This window comes from Neoarius graeffei, chromosome 10, assembly GCF_027579695.1.
Source record: "Neoarius graeffei isolate fNeoGra1 chromosome 10, fNeoGra1.pri, whole genome shotgun sequence".
NCBI classification, from domain to species: Eukaryota; Metazoa; Chordata; class Actinopteri; order Siluriformes; family Ariidae; genus Neoarius; species Neoarius graeffei.
The window spans coordinates 25375364-25397436 of NC_083578.1; the positions used below are offsets into that span (position 1 = coordinate 25375364).

The 22073-nt window shown below is 42.3% G+C and overlaps 1 protein-coding gene across 2 annotated transcripts in view; it reads left to right on the forward strand.

Moving 5' to 3' along the window:
• The first annotated feature begins 414 nt into the window (after positions 1-414).
• Positions 415-22073, forward strand: part of LOC132892985 (uncharacterized) — a 40978-nt gene continuing 19319 nt past the window's right edge. The window contains exons 1-5 of one of the 2 annotated variants that reach the window (XM_060931620.1): positions 415-557; positions 9063-9156; positions 9244-9412; positions 14333-14475; positions 15733-15909. In XM_060931620.1, the coding sequence (XP_060787603.1) occupies positions 544-557; positions 9063-9156; positions 9244-9412; positions 14333-14475; positions 15733-15909 (597 nt within the window). In that variant the 5' untranslated portion in view covers positions 415-543. The remainder of the gene's footprint in view (positions 558-9062; positions 9157-9243; positions 9413-14332; positions 14476-15732; positions 15910-22073) is intronic. The other variant, XM_060931619.1, reaches the window with a different exon arrangement.

The following is a 22073-nucleotide window of genomic DNA, read 5'->3' on the forward strand; positions in this document are numbered from 1 at the left end:
CTAAAATGTGGTCAAGATATTGGGACATAAATATTAGAGACAACTAACACAAAGCTTACAGCCTTATATTTAAAAGCACTATGGAAGTAGTGGATTCTGAATTGTCAAAAAAAAAGTCCTCTCTGAGAATCACTTCATTTGTTTCTCCCATCTTATAGCAGATTACACAAAACTACTATACACATATGTCAAAAAATTACCTGAAATCTGTTCTTTAACTTGTCCTTCACTTAAAAACTGATACAAGAACCAGTTTGAATCAATTTGAATTTTGGACCCCTGTGACACAAACTTTGTACCCTGATTGTAAAAAAACAAAACAACTGGGTGAATATAAATATATACAGTATTGCAATTTTAACACGCATGATTGATCGGAAAAATGCTTCGATGTAAACGCGGAAGTGGGTGTATTGTCATCTTCGAGCTCCTCCCAGCCGCTACTTGAAATGTTTCTGAAAATGTTGCGACAGCGAATAACATCCGAAAGTACATGATTGACGCGCAAGTGAAAGGATCAGGGTCCTGGCTGGATTTGGTGCAATGGATGAGTTTCGGTAAGTGTGCAGCAGCAGCCACTTGTTGCAATGGTTGACGTTAGCATTCAGCTAAAAACAGCTAAGGTCCAGTTACAAATACCTCCCATTTAGACGTAGTGCACTACGTAGGGTGTTGATGCTGTTATTTGACACTGGGTTTATGTGGCAACTGTTTGGGTTGGATTCTGGTGAGGAAGTTTTTTTTGGGGTGCTGATGAAAAACGAAGAAATAACCGATTATTATCATTAAAATGTTTATGTATATTTCACAAACTAGTGGCAAGATTCCTCATGATAATCCAGTACTGGCATTTTCACAGGAGACTTTGCAAGCCTCACATAAAATCCTGAGCTTACATCCAAATTTTATTTGTCAAACTTCATTATGGCATAATAAATGTCTCAAGATAGGCAAAAAGACATGTTCTTGGCCTGACTGGGTCAAGCTAGGCATTGTTCATATTGGGGATTTATTTGAGGGGGACACTTTCTTTTCTTTTGAGCAATTAAGAGCAAAATATAGACTTCCAAATAAGGACTTTTGGAAATACTTACAGTTAAGGAGCTGTATTCTATCACATCTCAGACTGTCACCACTTGCACCAGCTACTGAGTTACAAACCAGATTGGAACAAGAAAAGATTTTCATAATGAAAGCATCAGGCTGGGCGGCACGGTGGTGTAGTGGTTAGCGCTGTCGCCTCACAGCAAGAAGGTCCTGGGTTCGAGCCCCGTGGCCGGCGAGGGCCTTTCTGTGCGGAGTTTGCATGTTGTCCGCGTGGGTTTCCTCCGGGTGCTCCGGTTTCCCCCACAGTCCAAAGACATGCAGGTTAGGTTAACTGGTGACTCTAAATTGAGCGTAGGTGTGAATGTGAGTGTGAATGGTTGTCTGTGTCTATGTGTCAGCCCTGTGATGACCTGGCAACTTGTCCAGGGTGTACCCCGCCTCTCGCCCTTAGTCAGCTGGGATAGGCTCCAGCTTGCCTGCGACCCTGTAGAAGGATAAAGCGGCTAGAGATAATGAGATGAGATGAAAGCATCAGGCTTTTACAGTATTTTAAGGAAATCTCAGCCTCCTAGTTTTGGGGGCTTAAAAAGGGGACTCCCTAAAGTGAATGACGAATGACAGCTAGTGATTTGAACAATAAATGGTCCCTTGTCATTCAGATTCTTATAAATGGAATAACGATTGAAATGTAGGTGGAATGACATGCTTTCAGCTCATGAAATGGAATGACATTGTTTCTAAGTGGAATGGCATACTTTTAGGTTATGTTATCAGTGATATCACCTTTTACAAATGGAATGACAGCGTTTCCAGGTGGAATGACATACTTTAAGCTAATGTTATCAGTGATATCACCTTTTACAAATGGAATGACATACTTTGAGGCAATGTTATCAGTGATATCACCTATAACCTAACCCTAGAAACAATGTCATTCCATTTGTTAATTTGATATCACTGATAACATTGCCTCAAAGTATGTCATTCCACCTAGAAACCTCATCATTCCATTTGTAAAAGGTGATATCACTGACAACATTAGCTCAAAGTAAGTCAATACATATAGAAACCCTGTCATTCCATTTGTAAAAGCTGATATCCCACCAAGCACCCACTTATCTTATCCTAGGGAGGTCTAAAACTAAAGATTCCAATCGTTATTCCATTTGTAAGAATCTGAATGACAAGGGACCGTTTATTGTTCAAATTTACTACCGGTCATTCGTCATTCCATTTCACGCGTCATTCACTTTAGGGAGTCCTTTAAAAAGATGTTGGGAGAGGGATATGGGAGAAAGTATACCAGATGAAACGTGGGAACAAGTAATCAAGTCATGGTATAAAGTTTCAAGAGAAATGCAGACACGGTTGATGCGTTATAAAATTATCAATAGGATTTATTGGACCCCGTCAAAAATGGCACGGCTAGGACTTAGAAACTCAGATGTGTGCTGGAGGTGCAACACTGAGTGTGGCACTCTTTTACATACCGTATGTTATACTCTTGCCCCATAATAGATCCCCTATGGTCTGAGATCATGTCTTTTATCAACAAGCTGCTGACCACTGCTCTGGTACGCCAGCTGTTACTCTGTCTCTTGGGTGTTGTGCCACAGGGGAGTGGGTTGAATGCCCACCAATCCTCATGGTGCCGAACAGCCGTAATAGTTGGATGCAGGATAATATTACGACATTGGAAAACACAAGTGGCTATATCAATGGTGGAATGGTTTAATGAGATCTCCAAGATTGCCTCTTATGAGAGGCTGTGCTATAGAATGATAGATCAGGAGGATGTCTATATGAAAATTTGGGGGCCTTATTTAGATATAAGCTGGTAAGCTGGTGGTCTGTTTTTTGTTTCTTTTTCTCCCTTTTCTCCTTTTGTTTATGAGGATATTCTAACATTCAGTGAGGTACAAATGTGTATAGTTACTTCACTCATTTTTTTAATCTCATCTCATTATCTGTAGCCGCTTTATCCTGTTCTACAGGGTCGCAGGCAAGCTGGAGCCTATCCCAGCTGACTACGGGCGAAAGGCGGGGTACACCCTGGACAAGTCGCCAGGTCATCACAGGGCTGACACATAGACACAGACAACCATTCACACTCACATTCACACCTACGGTCAATTTAGAGTCACCAGTTAACCTAACCTGCATGTCTTTGGACTGTGGGGGAAACCGGAGCACCCGGAGGAAACCCACGCGGACACGGGGAGAACATGCAAACTCCACACAGAAAGGCCCTCGCCGGCCCCGGGGCTCGAACCCAGGACCTTCTTGCTGTGAGGCGACAGCGCTAACCACTACACCACCGTGCCGCCTCATTTTTTTATATAAAGTGTAAAACTTTGTTAGTTGATATCTGCCTGTAGTCCTCCCTGTTCACTTGTGGATGTTCTGTGTTTGTCTTTGTTTCATGTATTTGTGTAAAAAGTGAATTATAAAAAAAAATAAACAACCCCCCCCCCCAAAAAAAAATGTTTATGTATATTTAATAGTCGGTTGGCTAGTGGATATCAGTCATGATGAGTGATAATCAGGGTGCAGAGTGTGAGGTTCGGAAAGCTTGACTTGCATGCTCTGTTATCGACAGATGTTGTTTTGCATTAGATTATTAATACACTACCGTTCAAAAGTTTGGGGTCACCCAGACAATTTTGTGTTTTCCATGAAAAGTCACACTTTGATTTACCACCATAAGTTGTAAAATGAATAGAAAATATAGTCAAGACATTTTTCTGGCCATTTTGAGCATTTAATCGACCCCACAAATGTGACGCTCCAGAAACTCAATCTGCTCAAAGGAAGGTCAGTTTTATAGCTTCTCTAAAGAGCTCAACTGTTTTCAGCTGTGCTAACATGATTGTACAAGGGTTTTCTAATCATCCATTAGCCTTCTGAGGCAATGAGCAAACACATTGTACCATTAGAACACTGGAGTGAGAGTTGCTGGAAATGGGCCTCTATACACCTATGGAGATATTGCACCAAAAACCAGACATTTGCAGCTAGAATAGTCATTTACCACATTAGCAATGTATAGAGTGGATTTCTGATTAGTTTAAAGTGATCTTCATTGAAAAGAACAGTGCTTTTCTTTCAAAAATAAGGACATTTCAAAGTGACCCCAAACTTTTGAATGGTAGTGTACATGCTCATTTATATTAATATTATCACAATAATAATCAATCACATGACTTAGTGTGCGGGCAGCATGGTGGTGTAGTGGTTAGCGCTGTCGCCTCACAGCAAGAAGGTCCGGGTTCGAGCCCCGTGGCTGGCGAGGGCCTTTCTGTGTGGAGTTTGCATGTTCTCCCCGTGTCTGCGTGGGTTTCCTCCGGGTACTCCGGTTTCCCCCACAGTCCAAAGACATGCAGGTTAGGTTAACTGGTGACTCTAAATTGAGCGTAGGTGTGAATGTGAGTGTGAATGGTTGTCTGTGTCTATGTGTCAGCCCTGTGATGACCTGGCGACTTGTCCAGGGTGTACCCTGCCTTTCGCCCGTAGTCAGCTGGGATAGGCTACAGCTTGCCTGCGACCCTGTAGAACAGGATAAAGCGACTAGAGATGATGAGATGAGAGACTTAGTGTGCATATATGTATATACACACACAGTGGTATGCAAAAGTTTGTGCACCCCTGGTCAAAATTGCTGTTACTGTGAACAGTTAAGCAAGTTGAAGATGAAATGATCCCCAAAAGGCATAAAGTTTTAAAGGTGACTCATTCCCTTTATATTTTAAGCAAAAACAATTTTTCATTTTCATCTTTTTACATTTTCAAAAGGAAAAGGGCCGAAGCAAAAGTTTGGGCACCCTGCATGGTCAGTACTTAGTAACACCCCCTTTGGCAAGCATCACAGCTTGTAAACACTTTTTGTAGCCAGCTAATAATCTTTCAGTTCTTACCTGGGGGATTTTCACACATTCGTCTTGGCAAAAGGCTTCCAGTTCTACAAGTTTCTTGGGCTGTCTTGCATGCACTGCTCTTTTGAGATCTCGTTATCTGTATTCGCTTTATCCTGTTCTACAGGGTCGCAGGCAAGCTGGAGCCTATCCCAGCTGACTACGGGCGAAAGGCGGGGTACACCCTGGACAAGTCGCCAGGTCATCACAGGGCTGACACATAGACACAGACAACCATTCACACTCACATTCACACCTACGGTCAATTTAGAGTCACCAGTTAACCTAACCTGCATGTCTTTGGACTGTGGGGGAAACCGGAGCACCCGGAGGAAACCCACGCGGACACGGGGAGAACATGCAAACTCCGCACAGAAAGGCCCTCGCCGGCCACAGGGCTCGAACCCGGACCTTCTTGCTGTGAGGCGACGGCGCTAACCACTACACCACCGTGCCACCCTCTTTTGAGATCTATCCACAGATTTTCAATGATGTTTAGGTCAGACGACTGTGAGGGCCAGGGCAAAACCTTCAGCTTGTGCCTCTTGTGGTGTTCCATTGTCGATTTTGAGGTGTGTTTTGGATCATCGTCTTATTGTAGGACCCGTCCTCTTTTAAATTCAACTTTTTTACAGATGGTGTGATGTTTGTTTCCAGAATTTGCTGGTATTTATTCGAATCCATGCTTCCCTCGACCAATGAAATGTGCCCTGTGCCACTGGCTGCAACACAACCCCAAAGCATGATCGATCCACACCCATATATGTATATAATTATATAAAACACACAAAGTACTGTGCAAAAGTCTTGTAAAGAAATGCTGTAGACCAAACATGTCTTTAAAAAATAATGGAATTAAATGTTTTGACATAAAAAAAATACTATAGCAGTAAGCCATAATAAATGAAACAAAGTCAGTATTTGGTGTGAGACGATCCTTTGCTTAAAAAAAACAAAAAATAGTAGTCTCAGGTCCAATGAGTGCAGTTTTATGCGGAAATGAGCTGTAGGTTTTACGGAGCATCTTCCAGAACCAGCCACAGTTCTTCTGGACACTTTGACTGTCATGCTCGCTTCTTCATTTCGCACCAAAACCCAGCAGCCTTCATTATGTTTTCTTTTTTTAATCTGAGAAGTGCTCTCTTGTGTAATGATTTTGTACTGACTTGATAATGTAGAAGTCATAAAATAGAAATTTAGGCGGTACAGTGGTGTAGTGGTTAGCACTGTCGCCTCACAGCAAGAAGGTTCCGGGTTCGAGCCCAGCGGCCGGCGAGGGCCTTTCTGTGCGGAGTTTGCATGTTCTCCCCGTGTCTGTGTGGGTTTCCTCTACAGTCCAAAGACATGCAGTGTGGTTAACGTGGGGCGGCCTTGGGCTGAGGTGCCTTTGAGCAAGGTACCTGACCCCTGACTGCTCCCTGGGCGCTATGGTGTGGCTGCCCACTGCTCTGGGTGTGTGCGCGCATGTGTTCACTGCTTCAGATGGGTTAAATGCAGAGGATGAATTTCACTGTGCTTGAAATGTGCATGTGACAAATAAAGGTTTCTTCTTCTTTTTAACAGTTTCTATGGAAAAGACCTGTGTAGGCCTGTGCTCAGCCTTTAATGTTGATGCCAGGATTCGAACCGTTGTTGCTGAATGTGTTCCTTTTTTTGTACAGCATGTTACACCGCTCAGCCATGGTGGATTATATCATAAATGGTGGTTATGTAACATCAGGGGCGGTCCTGGGGGCGGGCGCAAAAAAAAAAAAAAACGGTCCCCCCCCCCCCCCCCCCAAAAAAACAAAACAAGACGGGCGTGTGTGTGTGTGTGTGTGTGTGAACATTTTGGATGGGGAAGCGCAGGTGACGTCATCAGTGTGTGTGTGTGCCTAACTTGTCGTAGCCCCATAATATGCACAATCCCGCCAGCAGAACGTTGTACTAGTCATCAAAAAGACTTTACTACCATAGTACTATACTACGACATTACACAGTCTTAAGTAATACATTACAACTTGATCATTGCCATTCTGGTAACAGCAAATTTATAACGGGCCGTGTCCGCGACGTACAACACACGACGAGAAATGTTTAAACGACCATGTAAAGCTGTTAACATTCTGTTGGCTAATACAGAGCCCAATGCGGGGGGGGGCGGCATGAGTGCGGGCGCGAAAAAAAAAAAGGTCCCCCCCAAAAAAAAACCCGAAAAAAAAAAAAAGACGGGCGGGGGGCGCCAGCAGGGGGTTTCGCCCGGGGAGTAAATCACTCTAGGATCGCCACTGTGTAACATGGTGCTTACATCGCCAATAACATTCTTAAAATGCGCTCGAACTTGGTTAAACATACACATTCAGGTGCAGCTATAGGCTTCGGCCAAAAGGCTGAGGTGCCTAAGGCCCTGTCCACACGGCAACGGATTCAGGTGAATCCGATAAAATTTTTTATCGTTTCGGCCTGGCGTCCACACAGCACCGGTGTTTTGGGTGCCCCAAAACGATATTTTTTGAGAACAGTTTCCAGAGTGGAAAAATCTGGCAACGGTGCCATTGCGAAGTCGTCTAGATGAGTAGAACGGATTTGTTTACGATGACGTCACAACGACATGACTAGAACAAGTCATCACGCCGGGTAGAAGAAGGGGTTTATGCGCATGCGTCCTACTTCTTCTATTGTTCTGGTGTCTCCGATGGTACCGTCTTACAGCGCACGTAGAGGTGTGGCATGTGTATTGCATCGTTTTCAGCAAGCGTTGCATTGCCATATGTACCCGATATTTTACTGATCCGTTGCCCATGTGGACGCGATATTTTTTTACCCACTAAAAAAAAAATCTCGTTGCCATTGTCGTGTGGATGAAGCCTTTTGCACAGTACTCTGTGGAGATATATAGGCTATTCAGAGAAAAACAAATCCCTCATTGAGAAATAATTATTTTCAACACAAACACGTGTGCCACTATTATTGGCACCTCTGTGTTTAATACTTTGGACAACCTCCCTTTGCCAGTAAAACAGCACCGAGTCTTCTCAGACAACATTTTATAAGGTTGGAGAATAAAATGACAACCCAGTTTTAGTTTCCTGGCAGAGGCAGCTCTTTCTCGTAATTTTGATTTAAAATGTTCTGGTATTTCATGGAGTCCATGATGCCATTTACCCTAACAAGGTTTCCAGGGCTTTTGGAGGAAAAACAGCCACAAAACATCACAGAACGTCAACGATATTTTACAGTTGGGATCAGGTTCTTTTCATTATAGCCATCCTTGTTTTTTACACCCAACTCAGGTTGAGTGTTTATTGCCAAAAAGCTCCTTTTTTTTTAAAATCAGACCATAAAACATGGTTCTGGTCAAACTTGTCATAGCATTTCGCAAACTTCAGGTGCTTATGTTTGTAGTTAACTGACAGAAAAGGATTTTTTTTTTCTGGCAAACCTTCCAAATAATCTATCAGCATGGAGGTGGTGGTTTTGGAGACTTGGAAACCCCAAGATTTTATTTTTTCTCATAATTCGCCAACAGTGATCTTTGGGGATTTTTTTTTTTTTTTTGCCTCTCTTACCCTCCTCTTCATTGTACGTGGGGTCAGAATAGACTTGGTTCCTCTTCCAGGCAATTTGTAACCGTTCTAGTTGGTGTCCACTTTTTTCTTCTTGCCCCAACAGTAGAAATTGACATTTTTCAGGCGAGTAGCTATTTTTTATGACCATTCCCTAACTTGAAGATCAACACACTTCTCCCTCATTTGGCTTTTGTGCGCTCTTATCTTTTCCATGTTGATGGATGACTAAGGGAAGTTGGCCTGTGTGTCACCTCATATTTGTAGTCCAGTTAGTCAGGAAGTCCTGGATTACAAGCTTGTTCCTTTGAGTTGACGTTCCAGTCAACTCAAAAATGTACAACTTAAATGGGAAACATGCTTCAGTTACATTGTGTTCACTATTATTTCCAGGGGTGCCAATAATAGTGGCACAGGTGATTTTTGCTGAAAATAATTATTTCTCGATGAGGGATTGGTTTTCCTCTGAATAAATTTTAAAGGTTGGATTTCTTTTTTTCAGTGTGAGATGAAGCAACTTCACTAAAAGGTGGATATTTTCTCTTTCTTGACTTTGCAGTCCATTGTTGCCTCGGCACCAAGAGATCGTCGGGGATCGTTCTCCAAACCTGAGGCCTAGGCATGAGGAGCTGATACCCACGCCATGTGGACCAGTAGGTCATCTGACTCTTTGGCATGATTCACTTAAAACTCACTCTTTCACACCCCATTCAGCACTTTGCCTAATTTCATCTGTCTAGATAAAGCAGTGGTCGGAGCTCCAGTTCTTAGTGAAGGTCTACTTCTGCTTCACTCTCCTGTCCATGCTGGTGCTCCTCATCCTCGCTATAGTCAACATCGCAACAGAGAGTTGGAAAAAAGGCGAAGATGATGACCTCTCAGTCTCTCTCATCCAGCTTGTGGGCATCCGTAAGGAACAATATTTACCTCTTTTAGCATGGTCTTTCCACAAAGCAGGATCCGTTTTTGTGCTGTTGATGATTATTTCGACTCAGATTTACCCGTCTTCATTATTGGCTTGATACAACCATCCGAGTTCACTTTTTCTCTGTTTCACTTTCACATTTTTTGACCTGTTAGTCTGGTCTGTTGCCACTGAATGCAGAAATGATTCAGGAAAAAGAATGGACATGTTCAGCCAAATCACACTTGCACTAAAGGTCTAAGGGCAGTTGTAAAGGAACAGTCAGTACGCTTGAATGTATACACGGTTGCGTGAAGATATGAAGTTTATCTTCGAGTGGTGAATGGATATTTTTTTTTCAACACGAGAAGATAAACCTCATATTTTCGAGACACCGTGTAATGTTCTTTATATTATATGAACACATCCACAAGGAAAAAAATATGCAAGTTAATCAAAAGAATTTTAATTTTGAAGTGAACCGGTTTGCCATTTTGACAACACACAGGAAAACACTGGGAGTGACGTCATCAGAGTGAAATATCAGGAATTATTATACATACAAGACACTTTTTCTATGGAATAAAAACATTTTATTTTTTTCTCAGTCCAGTTTCCATTAAATCCTGAGGTCTGATTGGCTGGCGAGCGGGTCCATATCCTATGATACGGACCCCGGTTATGGACCTCTGGCGACTCGCTCGTTCACAACAACAACAAACATAGTAGCATTTTTTTGTCCACATTTTCTTTTTCTTAATAAGATTAATTTATAAGAATCAAAAATCTTATACATTTTTGCCAGCATTTCTCAGGAGAATAGCATTAATTTTACAGCATGGATAGCGATAACGACAGCGTTCACAGCGAAAGCGAGTGTTACTACCCTGAGGAAGAAGAAATAAAAGAAAACATTTCAGGAGAAAGCTAAAAACCTCTAACTGTTGCTAACGCCGAGCAAAAACATGGCTGAATCCTGAATGACTCAATTTTGTATAAATAGGGGACTACATAGGCGGCAAAATATAGTTTTTTTCCCTGCCATGGAAGTGCACTTGTATACCGAGGAGGAAGCGATTTGCATTACAGCCGTGAATGAGGATTCAAAATGGCGGCTCGGCTCGGTTTTCCCTTTCGGCAGCTCTCGTTTTCTGTTAGAATTTGGTAATGAAAAAAATAAATATATTATTTACCAGCTTAAGGTCGGTCCGTATGGTGAAATACCGTGACCTCGGCCTTGAATACTGACCTCGGCCCAGAGGGCCTCGCTCAGTACTTTCAAGACCTCGGTCACAGTATTTCACCATACAGACCTCCCAGCTGGCAAATAACATATGGTTATTAATTCTATTTCCTTCTCGCAGGTTTATTTCATTTGGTTTGATAGCATGCAATATTGTTAGCATATCACTTATCCTACATGTATTACGTCACTCTACCCAATGGAGAATGAGCGTTGAATGTGGTTTACGATATTGCATGGTTGTCAAGACAACGTCACATGTTGGAACTGATTCGAATATCCAATGAGAGTTTTCTGCTGCGCATGCGCAGAAGCATTTCTTTGTTTGCCGGGAAAGAGAAAGATACGTTGAACACCCGACAGGCTACCAAAACTTCATTAGGTATTCTTCACGCATATTTACAAGCAGTGGTGAATTGTGACTATTAGAGCTGGGACTTGAGCTCAGCCAAAACTTCGCCAGACACACCGGAAGTGCAACAGGGCAAAGCATTTTGCAAGGGATCAGCAGCAGGCTGCCAGGTCACTCTGTTGTGTGTAGTTGTCAATATTGATTTTAAACGTAACGAAGTAAATTACACAGGGAAATGAATACTTAAGTCTGAGTGAAAAATACTGTGGCAGGCGAGCGTGCGTGGAAGAGGAGTCTGGAGACAGAAATCTTAGTTTCTCGGTCGTTAGCCTGTGCTACTTGCTCTTGATAGCACTGGCTTGACTGCTTTATTAGCATTCACTAAGACTACTAATGAACGCTACACGGGCTGGAAGGTGACTTCACTGCAGCACTGACTTGCAGTGAAGCTTGCGTTGGCCTTCGAGTAGGCCTAGGGTGATACATTTTTGGTCCCTCCCACTATAAATCAAAATCTGATTGGTTAATTCATCTGTCACTTCCTACATAAACATACACTGCCGTGGCCTTCTGTCCCAGCAATGAAGTCCTAACCAATGAGTGAGCAGCTCGAAACTCCTCAGCCTAGAGACAACAAACAAACAAAAAAATCTCATTGGATAACTCAATTTTAATGTTTTCAGGACAGTGACCCTTTCATTTCTGAAGCAACTTTGGTAGAAAATGAGGCCGAATTAGAAGAGAATAATGAGACCATCAATGACCACGTAGCTCACTCCAGCTCCATGAGAAATCAAATCTGGGTAGACGTTCTATGCACCCTAGGCACCCCTACCTTCCTGCTAGAAAAAATCAAAATCGGTGAAGAATTGAGTGAGAAGAAGCGATTTGTGTGGAAACTGCTCATTAGGGCTTAATTGCTCCATATCTTCATTATTAATTGCAATTATGCAAATTTGGGTAGAATATATGTGATATACCACTCAAAGCCAGCCAATATTATTTAAATATGTCACGGTTTTGAATCTCTATGTCCCGGATGTAGCTCGTATGAAAAATACAAGTGGTGTATTTCCCAGTAAAACACGTGTCCATATAATATAGGACAGTATGGCACAGATACAAAACGACAGTACATGAGAGATTGTTTTGCGGTACCTACGTAATAGGTCATGGTTGATGGCAGTTCATTTTGTGGCGTGCTATGGATTGCGGTCAATAGACAGCACTGACAGATCACGCATAAAATAACACCTTCTTCAGCTCTGTATTGCTTTAAAAAAAAAAAGATTGGGATTGACTAATAAGACATTATGCTCCCTGTGCCTTATACAGATGAACAGTATACAAATCAGCCATTGTGTTATTACAGTGTCTTGCAAAAGTATTCATCCCCCTTGGTGTTTGTCCTGTTTTATCGCATTACAAACCGGAATTAAAATGGATTTTTGGAGGGTTAGCACCGTTTGATTTACACAACATGCCTAACACTTTAAAGGTGAACATTGTTGTTTTATTGTGATACAAACAATAAGATGGAAAAAAAAACCAGAAATCTGAAGTGTGCATAGGTATTCACCAATCCACCCCATGGTCAATACTTTTTGTAGCACTACCTTTTGCTGCAATTACAGCTGTAAGTCTCTTGGGGTATGTCTCTATTAGCTTAGCACATCTAGCCACTGGGATTTTTGCCCATTCCTCAAGGCAAAACTGCTCCAACTGCAAGTTAGATGGGTTGTGTTGGTGTACAGCAATCTTCAAGTTATGCCACAGATTCTCAATTGGATTGAGGTTTGGGCTTTGATTAGGCCATTCCAAGACATTTAAATGTTTCCCTTTAAACCACTCCAGTGTAGCTTTAGCAGTATGTTTAGGGTCATTGTCCTGCTGGAACGCGAACCTTCATCCTAGTCTCAAACCTCTGGCTGACTCAAACAGGTTTTCCTCCAGAATTGCCCTGTATTTAGTGCCATCCAGCTTTCCTTCAGTCCTGACCAACTTTCCTGTCCCTGTAGATGAAAAATATCCCCACAACATGATGCTGCCACCACCATGCTTCACTGTAGGAATGGTGTTCTCAGGGTGTTGGGTTTGTGTCACACATGGCGTTTCCCATGATGGCCAAAAAGATCAATTTTAGTCTTATTTGACCAGAGAATCTTCTTCCATGTGTTTGGGGAGTCTGGCACATGCTGTTGGGCAAACTCCAAACGTGTTTTCTTAAGCCTAGGTCACAACCAGACGTACGATTTTTTTGGCCGTGCGATTTTTGGCGTTTCCCAAATCATTGCGTTTTTTTTTTTTTGTTCGTGGAGAAAGACGCACATTGGCTGTAAGTTTGCCTTGCAACCTGAAAAAAACGTAAGTGCCCGTAGAGTTTCTTTGACATGACAAAGAACCTCTGTGGCTGGTCTGCGGCTAGTCTACGGCTCGAAAATCAGCACGTCACACGTGTGCCCTCCATGCGTTTTTTGCACGTAGACCGGCCGTAGGAGCATGTACGGCCGGTTGTGACCGAGGCTTTAAGCAGTTACTTTTTTCTGGCCACTCTTCCATAAAGCCCCGCTCTGCGGAGAGTACGGCTTAAAGTGGTCCTATGGACGGGTACTCCCATCTCTGCTGTGGATCTTTGCAGCTCCTTCAGTGTTATCTTTAGTGTCTTTGTTGCATCTCTGATTAATGCCCTCCTTGCCCGGTCTGTGAGTTTTGGTGTACGCGGCCTTTTGTCAGGTTTGTAGTGGTGCCATATTCTTTCCGTTTTGCTATAATAGATGTAATGGTGCTCCCTGGGATATTCAAAGTTTGGGATATTTTTATAACCCAACCCTGATCTATACTTCTCCACAACTTTGTCTCTGGCCTGTTTGGAGGCTCCTTGGTTTTCATGTTGCTTGCTTCGTAGTGTTGCAGAGTCAGGGTCCTTCCAGAACAGGTTGATTTATACACACATCATGTGACAGATCATGTGACACTGCACACAGGTGGATCTTAATCAACTAATTATGTGACTTATGAAGTGAATTGGTTGGACCAGCTTTTATTTAGGGGTTTCATATGAAAGGGGGTGAATACTTATGCACACTCCAGATTTCTGTTTTTTTTTTTTTTCATCTTAATTATTGTTTGTGTCTCAATAAAACAACAATTTTCACCTTTAAAGTGGTCGGCGTGTTGTGTAAATTAAATGGTGGTCACCCTCCAAAAATCCATTTTAATTCCAGCTTGTAATGCGACAAAACAGGACAAACACCAAGGGGGATGAATACTTTTGCAAAACACTGTAAATATGGTGTCTTTGTGATTTTTTTTTTTTTTTTTTCCCCCCAGTGTTCTGTGTGTACTACATCCTCCGAGGTGTGCTGCAAGAAAACAGGCAGGAACTGATCATTTTTGTGATATGTGTGGCTTTGGTCATGGTGCGCTCAATCGTCAATTTCAGCGTCCTCAAAGAGAAAGAAAAGCTGCTAACGGTACGTCAGCCATCATTCCACCACCAGCAAACTGCAATAAACCTGTCTCTTGTCTGGGTGTAGTTGTGTTTGCCTGTTCTAGCTAGTAGGCTCGGAAATTTTGTCTACAAGATGGAATTTGGCCAAGAGAACTTTTGCACACAGCTCAACCTGAGGCCCTGGGGCTTTCCAAATGCGGAAGTTAAAGTAGGAAGTGGGTGAAAACCGATATGTGTGATTTTATGTAAAAGGAAGTCTATTGCATCAGAACAAACCAGATGGCATGTTCATACACAGTAGACAAGATTACAAGCCTTCACCATCCTGTAACGTAAATGTCCCGGGGCTTTATGAAGCACGGATTGGTGTTGTCTAAAATCACCAGACAGACTCTGTAGTAAGCCCTGACGTGGGTGGAGTCGTGAAGCACGGCAGGTGGGAGATGATGTTCACACACACGCACTTTATTTTTATGATCATCGTTTTTCAGCTTCATTCGTTCACTCGCTCACTACTCAGACACGCACATGCGTTCTGGTCGGGAGAGCGCCCCTTCTCTTCATTCTCTCCCTCCTTTTCTACCCCCCCGCTGTCACTGCAACAAATACACACACAACATTAATTGACAACACATGCATTGACTTTGCTACTCACCTTCCCTGACCCCGCCTTCCATTCACAAACTGACGCTTGGCCACGCCCCCGCTGCCACAGACTCACTTTGACAAAGAGAACAAACCAAGTGAAGAAGTTTCACATCTCATCTCATTATCTCTAGCCGCTTTATCCTTCTACAGGGTCGCAGGCAAGCTGGAGCCTATCCCAGCTGACTACGGGCGAAAGGCGGGGTACACCCTGGACAAGTCGCCAGGTCATCACAGGGCTGACACATAGACACAGACAACCATTCACACTCACATTCACACCTACGGTCAATTTAGAGTCACCAGTTAACCTAACCTGCATGTCTTTGGACTGTGGGGGAAACCGGAGCACCCGGAGGAAACCCACGCGGACACGGGGAGAACATGCAAACTTCGCACAGAAAGGCCCTCGCCGGCCCCGGGGCTCGAACCCGGACCTTCTTGCTGTGAGGCGACAGCGCTAACCACTACACCACCGTGCCGCCCGTGAAGAAGTTTATTTGAGATTTTTTTTGGGGGCCAAATATTAGAGAGACTTTAACTGGTTAACTAGTGCTGTTGAGATATTAGGAACGTAATTTAGATTGTCTTTTGAATTTGATTCTCCTCAGGTTATGATGATTTTGATTTGCAGGTGCGTTTTGTGTCCATCATTTGCGTGGGGACGGTGCATCTGATCTGTGCCGGGCTGCTCATCCGAAGGCCCAACACGATGGCCTTCAGAGTGAGCGGAGCTTTGGAAAGCCTGCAGGAACAGTACTTTCTGCTCAATCTCTGCTTCTCAATGGTGACTTTTGATCTTCAGGCGCAGGTGACTTTTTTTTTTTTCTCCACTTTAATTGTGGAAGAAACAATCAAGTGAAGCATACATGTCTTCATTCTATCCAAATTCACTGGATATGAGCAATCGCACGCTCCGATTAGCTACTCTACTACTAGGCTATCAGCTCATATACCGTGAGTAGAGAAAAACAAAATGGCCGAGCGTGTTGCTGAACCAACTGAGGACAAAATAAAAACTCGAAAACAACCCCCCCCCCAAAAAAAAGCAACAAAATATGGATTGAAAGTATTTGATGGTAAGAACATATCTTTTTATTTTTCAACAATTATTTTTAGGGGTGGGACTAGATTAAAAATAAAAATCTAATTAATTACAGGCTTTGTAATTAATCTTAATTAATCTCAATTAATCGCACTACCGTATTTGCCCCAAAAGCAACATTTATTTTATGTAACTAAATAATATGTGAAGAGTTCAAATAATACACAGACATGATTTTTAGATTCAAGCTGATTTAATGGCTGTAAACAATAAATTGCATTTCATTTTGCAATAGTAAACAAAGGTAAGGTCCCTGTCCAAAATTGAAGAGACTAAGGCTACATCCACACGACAACGGCAACGAGATTTTTTTTAAAAAAAATATCGCGTCCACATGGGCAACTTATTAGTAAAATATCAGGTACATATGGCAACGCAACGCTTGCTGAAAACGATGCAATACACATGCCACACCTCTACGTGCGCTGTAAGACGGTCCCATTGGAGACACCAGAACAATAGAAGAAGTAGACGCATGTGCATAAACCCCTTCTTCTGTAGCATCAGCTACATAAAGTTTTGATTATTAATCAGTAGCGTAAAACGAAAGACGCGGAAAGAGGAATGAACAGGGGTAGATGGAAGCCGGTACGCCAACATTCTGAGATCCTCCAGAATTCTTTAATGGTCCGGAATAAATTGAATGCTACACGTTGATGGATTACTTTGTTCTTCTACGCCCTTTTTGAGGAATGTATTGTCGGAATTAAACCAACATCTGAAGAGGTGAGAGATCGCTCCTTTTTTTTTTTCCTATTTTTGCTGGCGGGATTGTTTTTGTTTTTGGAAAGCGCACGGGCGGTGCGCAGTTTGGTACTGCTTCCGCAGTGTTTGGACTAAAGACTTTGCCCTAAGGGCTATTCTCTCACTCTCTCTCTCACTCTGCACCATTACACAATAAATATTCACAGTGAAAATATTTTGTAAGCGCGTTTCATGAACCAAGTTATAGGATTTGTTGACAACTGGCATCGAGTTCGTTACACTTCTACCTGGCGTGAAGCACTGACAGTCATGTGGTTGTGACGTCATCATAAACAAATCCGTTCTACTCATCCAGACGACTTCGCAATGGCTCAATTGCCAGATTTTTTCACTCTGGAACCCGTTCTCAAAAGATTTCGTTTTGGGGCACCCAAAACGCCGGTGCCGTGTGGACGACAGGCTGAAACGATAAACAATTTTATCAGATTCACCTGAATCTGTTGCTGTGTGGACAGGGCCTAAGGTTTAAGTGGCTTTAAAAAGTGTCTTGGAAAAAACAAATTGCATTTCGTTTCAAAATAGTAAACAAAGGTATGGTCCCTGTCCAAAATTGAAGAGACTAAAGTTTCAGTGCTATTTTACTAACCATTTTAGTTGTTACCTTCTGGATCACACGCTGCAATCTGCAATACATCTCGTAGACCCTTGTCTTCTACCACAGATAGCGGTCTGCAGTCCAGGGCAATCCACTTGGCCAGCATGCTCGTTAAATTTTCCGACATTGCCCTGCTCATTTTCTTCTGGAATCCAGCCATTTCTTCGAGTTTGCACTGTTGACCAGAACTGCTACCTCGAGCTGCAGCTGTTTCAGTAATCGCGGTGACATGCTTGGCATTTAAATGGTACCGTAAAGTTGACGAGCTTCTGTGATAAGCAAACTCCTTTCTGCACAGTTTGCAATAAACTGTGGTTTTATCAACAGTTCCATCGGGCCGTTTTTTTGAATATAAATTTACCGTCCAGCAGACCCGGCGCGCTTTCAAGCTCCATTGCTGTAACTGGAACTGTGTGCGTCAGTATATTTGTCGCACCATAACACGGTGCACTAACAACGGTTCCGGGTTGTTTGGCATGCAAACTGCGATAAAATGCGTTAATATTTTTAACGAATTAATTTGTTTGAAATTAATTAATCTTAATTAACGCGTTAATGTCCCACCCCTAATTATTTTTAATCGCATTTTTCACAAATTGCTCGTGTCATTTCGCCGGTTTGTTTACATTCTAAGCGGAAATGATTCTGTCGGACGTTTTGTGTAAACTTTTTATTTATGGAATTTGCAAAACACAAAAATGAAAATGCTCAGTTTCTCAAAATCCAGTGAATGTGGATAGAATAAAACAGTCGTTCCACTCGACCTTGTCGTATGTGGCTTATAGCCGACTCGGCGCTACGTGCCTCATCGACTATCAGCTCATGTACGACTTGATTTAGTGGAATAATTGTTAAATATACAGCTGAGGCCAAAAGTTTACATACACTTATAAAGGACATGTAGGACATAGCAGTCCCTGGACTTCAGTGATTTCTGCAACTTTTTTTTTCCCCCTGTGACATAATAATGGTAACACATACCGGTACATATTTTTGCACACAAAACAAATCCTCACACATGTGGGTTCAGAGGAAATTGTTACCTGTAATCCAAAAAAAAAAAAAAAACCACACAGCAGGTCTGCCATGAATTCAAACCTGCTGGAAGATGTGTGAGTGCGAGCACAAGAAAGAAGCCCCTGCTCTAAAATCACCACCTTCAGGCTCTACGGTCATTTGTTACTGATCACATTAACAAAAAAAAAAAAAAAAGCTTTCTGGAGAAGAGAAGTTCTCTCACCAGATGCATGTAGGAGAAAAGAAGAAGCATGGTGGTGGTAGTACTGTATTAAGCTTTAGAGCTATTTAGCTGCCGGTACAACTGGTGCATTGCATAAAGCGGACAAAATCCAGAGTGGCATAAGAGAAAAGTGTTTGCTGGGAGTCTAGTTGAGTAAAACAGGCTGTTCTGTCCAGGTTTCAGGGATGACTCACCAGTCAGCACTCCCCTTTCAATTCATGTCGAGACGTGCCACAGCATGAACAGCATTTCAAAAAGTTGCACTTGGCCAACTTCACATGTCTCGCAGAAAGCATGTGATAGCCTGTACCTTCCCCGGGTTGTAACTGGCGTATAATAGGGAAGAGCTGACTGGCGAGTGGAGATTGGAAACCGGACAAGACTAAATTAGGGAGAAAATCAGAAGGGAAAAAAAGTGGAAGGAATAATGAAGATTACTGTTCCAACTGGACAGTGAGCCAAACGTCAAAACTCTTTGGGGAATGCCTAAACCAGGCGAAAGTTAAGCTTCTGGAATGACCTTCACAAGCCCTAACCATATTGAGAATATATGATCGCTGTCAAAAGTGGCTGATTGAGGTGAAATGGTAGCCTAGTAAACTAGACCCACCCGCCGAGCGGCCAAAAATATTTTTGCCTAGCGAGTGGGTCTAGCCTCGCACCATATAAACAAAAACACCCCGAGCATCAAATCGTGCCCACCAATCACAACACAAGGTTTTTGTTTGGATTCTTTGGGTGGGCTTTTGCAGGAGTGACGACAAAGCTGTGCGACGCTGGAGAAAGCACAACAGGAAAGATGGCTACGGCTAGTGAACAGCGCGCGTTTGACTCCGCTTTGGAATCAGTTTTAGAAGAATTAGACTTGGAGTTTTCGTTGAAACATGAGCAGGAAGAGGCTTTCCGCTCATTCCTTTTCAAGAAGGACGTTTTCGCTGTTTTGCCGACCGGCTATGGCAAATGTCTGATCTACCAGCTGGCTCCGCTCGTAGCCAAAAGGATGGGGCTAGTTTGTGCAGTACGAAGAATTAATAAACAGCTTTGAAACATTACTTTTTGATTTTGTTTCTTATTTTCCCGTTATTTTACATTTAAGGGAAATTATTTCACCAAACACCACTAAATAAAAACTCTCAAAAACAGTTTAAGCAAACCCTTGAAAAACACTTGGTGGGGGGGGAGTGTATGTGGTACAGACTCCAAACTTGTGGTAATTATCTCCAAACTTCTTAATATCTAGAACCTGTTTATTAATTAATACGCATTTTGAAAAATTATTTATTTCAAGGCCGCCCCCACTGCTTTCTGTCGCTCTGACTACGTCAGTCACTGTTGCGCTGATTGGTCAGAGCGTTGGCCTATACGCACAGAGACAGTTTGAAAGACAGCGGTTTGTTCCTCCCACACCCTTCGGAAATGTCTACGGATCGAGGCCAGACTAAATATTCACATTTAGTCTGGCTTGCCAGGCTAGTGAAATGGGCTAAGGGACACATTGCCAGATATTCAGTGGGCTTTATGTATTTTTATTTTTAATCTAATGATTGAAAGTACATTAATAAAATGTCTTAAACTTGTGAATGTTTTTGTGAAAAAGAAGCACGTGTTCCAGTCATTCTCTTACAGAAAAGGAACACTCGTAGAAGTCACAAGACTACCATGTCATGCTTTTCCTTTAGTGCAAGAACGGTTGATCTTGGCTGTAATTGCATGTGCGTCATTACTTCCTGTATTAGAATGTTAACCTCCTGAGACCCGGGTTTTTGTTTGGAATGCATTTTAAAGGAGAACTGAAGACTTTTTATTATCAAAATTCTATTTCTCATTTTATTAAATATCGGAATGCATTTTTGATCCCTATTTTGTCACTGCTATAGCAAGTTATGAGTGTTTGAAATATGCGATGTAATATATCAGTCTGTATGTCTGGCCGTAAACGAGATTCGTTGAGACCGGTGCGAGACATCGTAGGACGGAAGTAAAACGTACAGCGGAAATCAAAGTGACCGACATCTGCCAACATTGTCAAAAGACGCGCGCGCCCTCTTTTGAACGCTGATGTAATCAAGCCGGAAGTTTTGTTTGTTTTGATAGCAATCAGGAAAGTTTGTAAAAAATAGGCAGTAATCGTCATTTAAACTCGTTTTTGTGCAATATTTCACTTGGAAAACAGTTTTCAAAATGGCGGCACTGACACCTGGCTGACGCTTCACGTTTCGAAGTCTCGCACAAGTCTCGTGAAGATCGCGCGGATAAGTGACGCCTGCCGTGGACCAAACGAACTAAATTCAACACGGCTAAAAAACAAATATGCCGATAAGTATAATATTTAATTGCAATTAGTTGCCAATACGAGTCACGATATAAGGTTACTAAAACCGAAAATGTAATTGAATAACACGTTAATTAAGAAATAAAGCAAGTTTAAAAATGACTTCAGTTCCCCCTTTAATTTGTGAAATGGAATGTCCCCATTCCATTGCAGGAGAAAAGGATGCAGGGTCTCAGGAGGTTAATGCTGACATATTATACCCCTTTTCCACAAGTTGACACCATTACCTGAGGTTTCAACAAAATGTCTGTGACATGCTTTGGTCAAAATATGACAAGGATAAAGCTCCCGTCTCACCCTGTCTAAACAGCCCTGTTCAAAACGGCTGATGAGCACTTTCCTCATGAATATTCATGAGCAACGGCAGTTCTCAAGCCATGACTGAAGATACTCAGAATGGTGGGATAATTCCATCGACCTTGCCTTGTGACAAGTGGAGCCGAATAGGAACGGCTTGTTGAAATCACGTTTTCTGAAATAGGTAGCAAAAAGAAACTGACGGTGTCGTATTTCAGAGTTGGTGGGTTGGTAGGCCCTCCAGATACCTAAATGTATGTGCACAAGCACTGAAAAAGTGAGTTTTTCAGAATATGTCCCCATCAAAAGATTGTTTTTAGCATTTTCCTTCACCTTTTAAGCGTAATTTTCGAGTTGAGAGATAAGACAATGATTTTACTTTTGTGGAAACAAGAATCTTTCCGTGAAGAACATGGTCCATGGGGTGGTATCAGATCTGATCTAGCTCCTCCTACCTGGGCCAAGTCAAGATAAAAGTCCAGGAGGTGGTGACTGCTCAGTGTGTTTCAATGTGGATAAGTTTTAAATGTAATGTATTGTGTACAACCCCAATTCCAAAAAAGTTTGGGACAAAGTACAAATTGTAAATAAAAATGGAATGCAATAATTTACAAATCTCAAAAACTGATATTGTATTCACA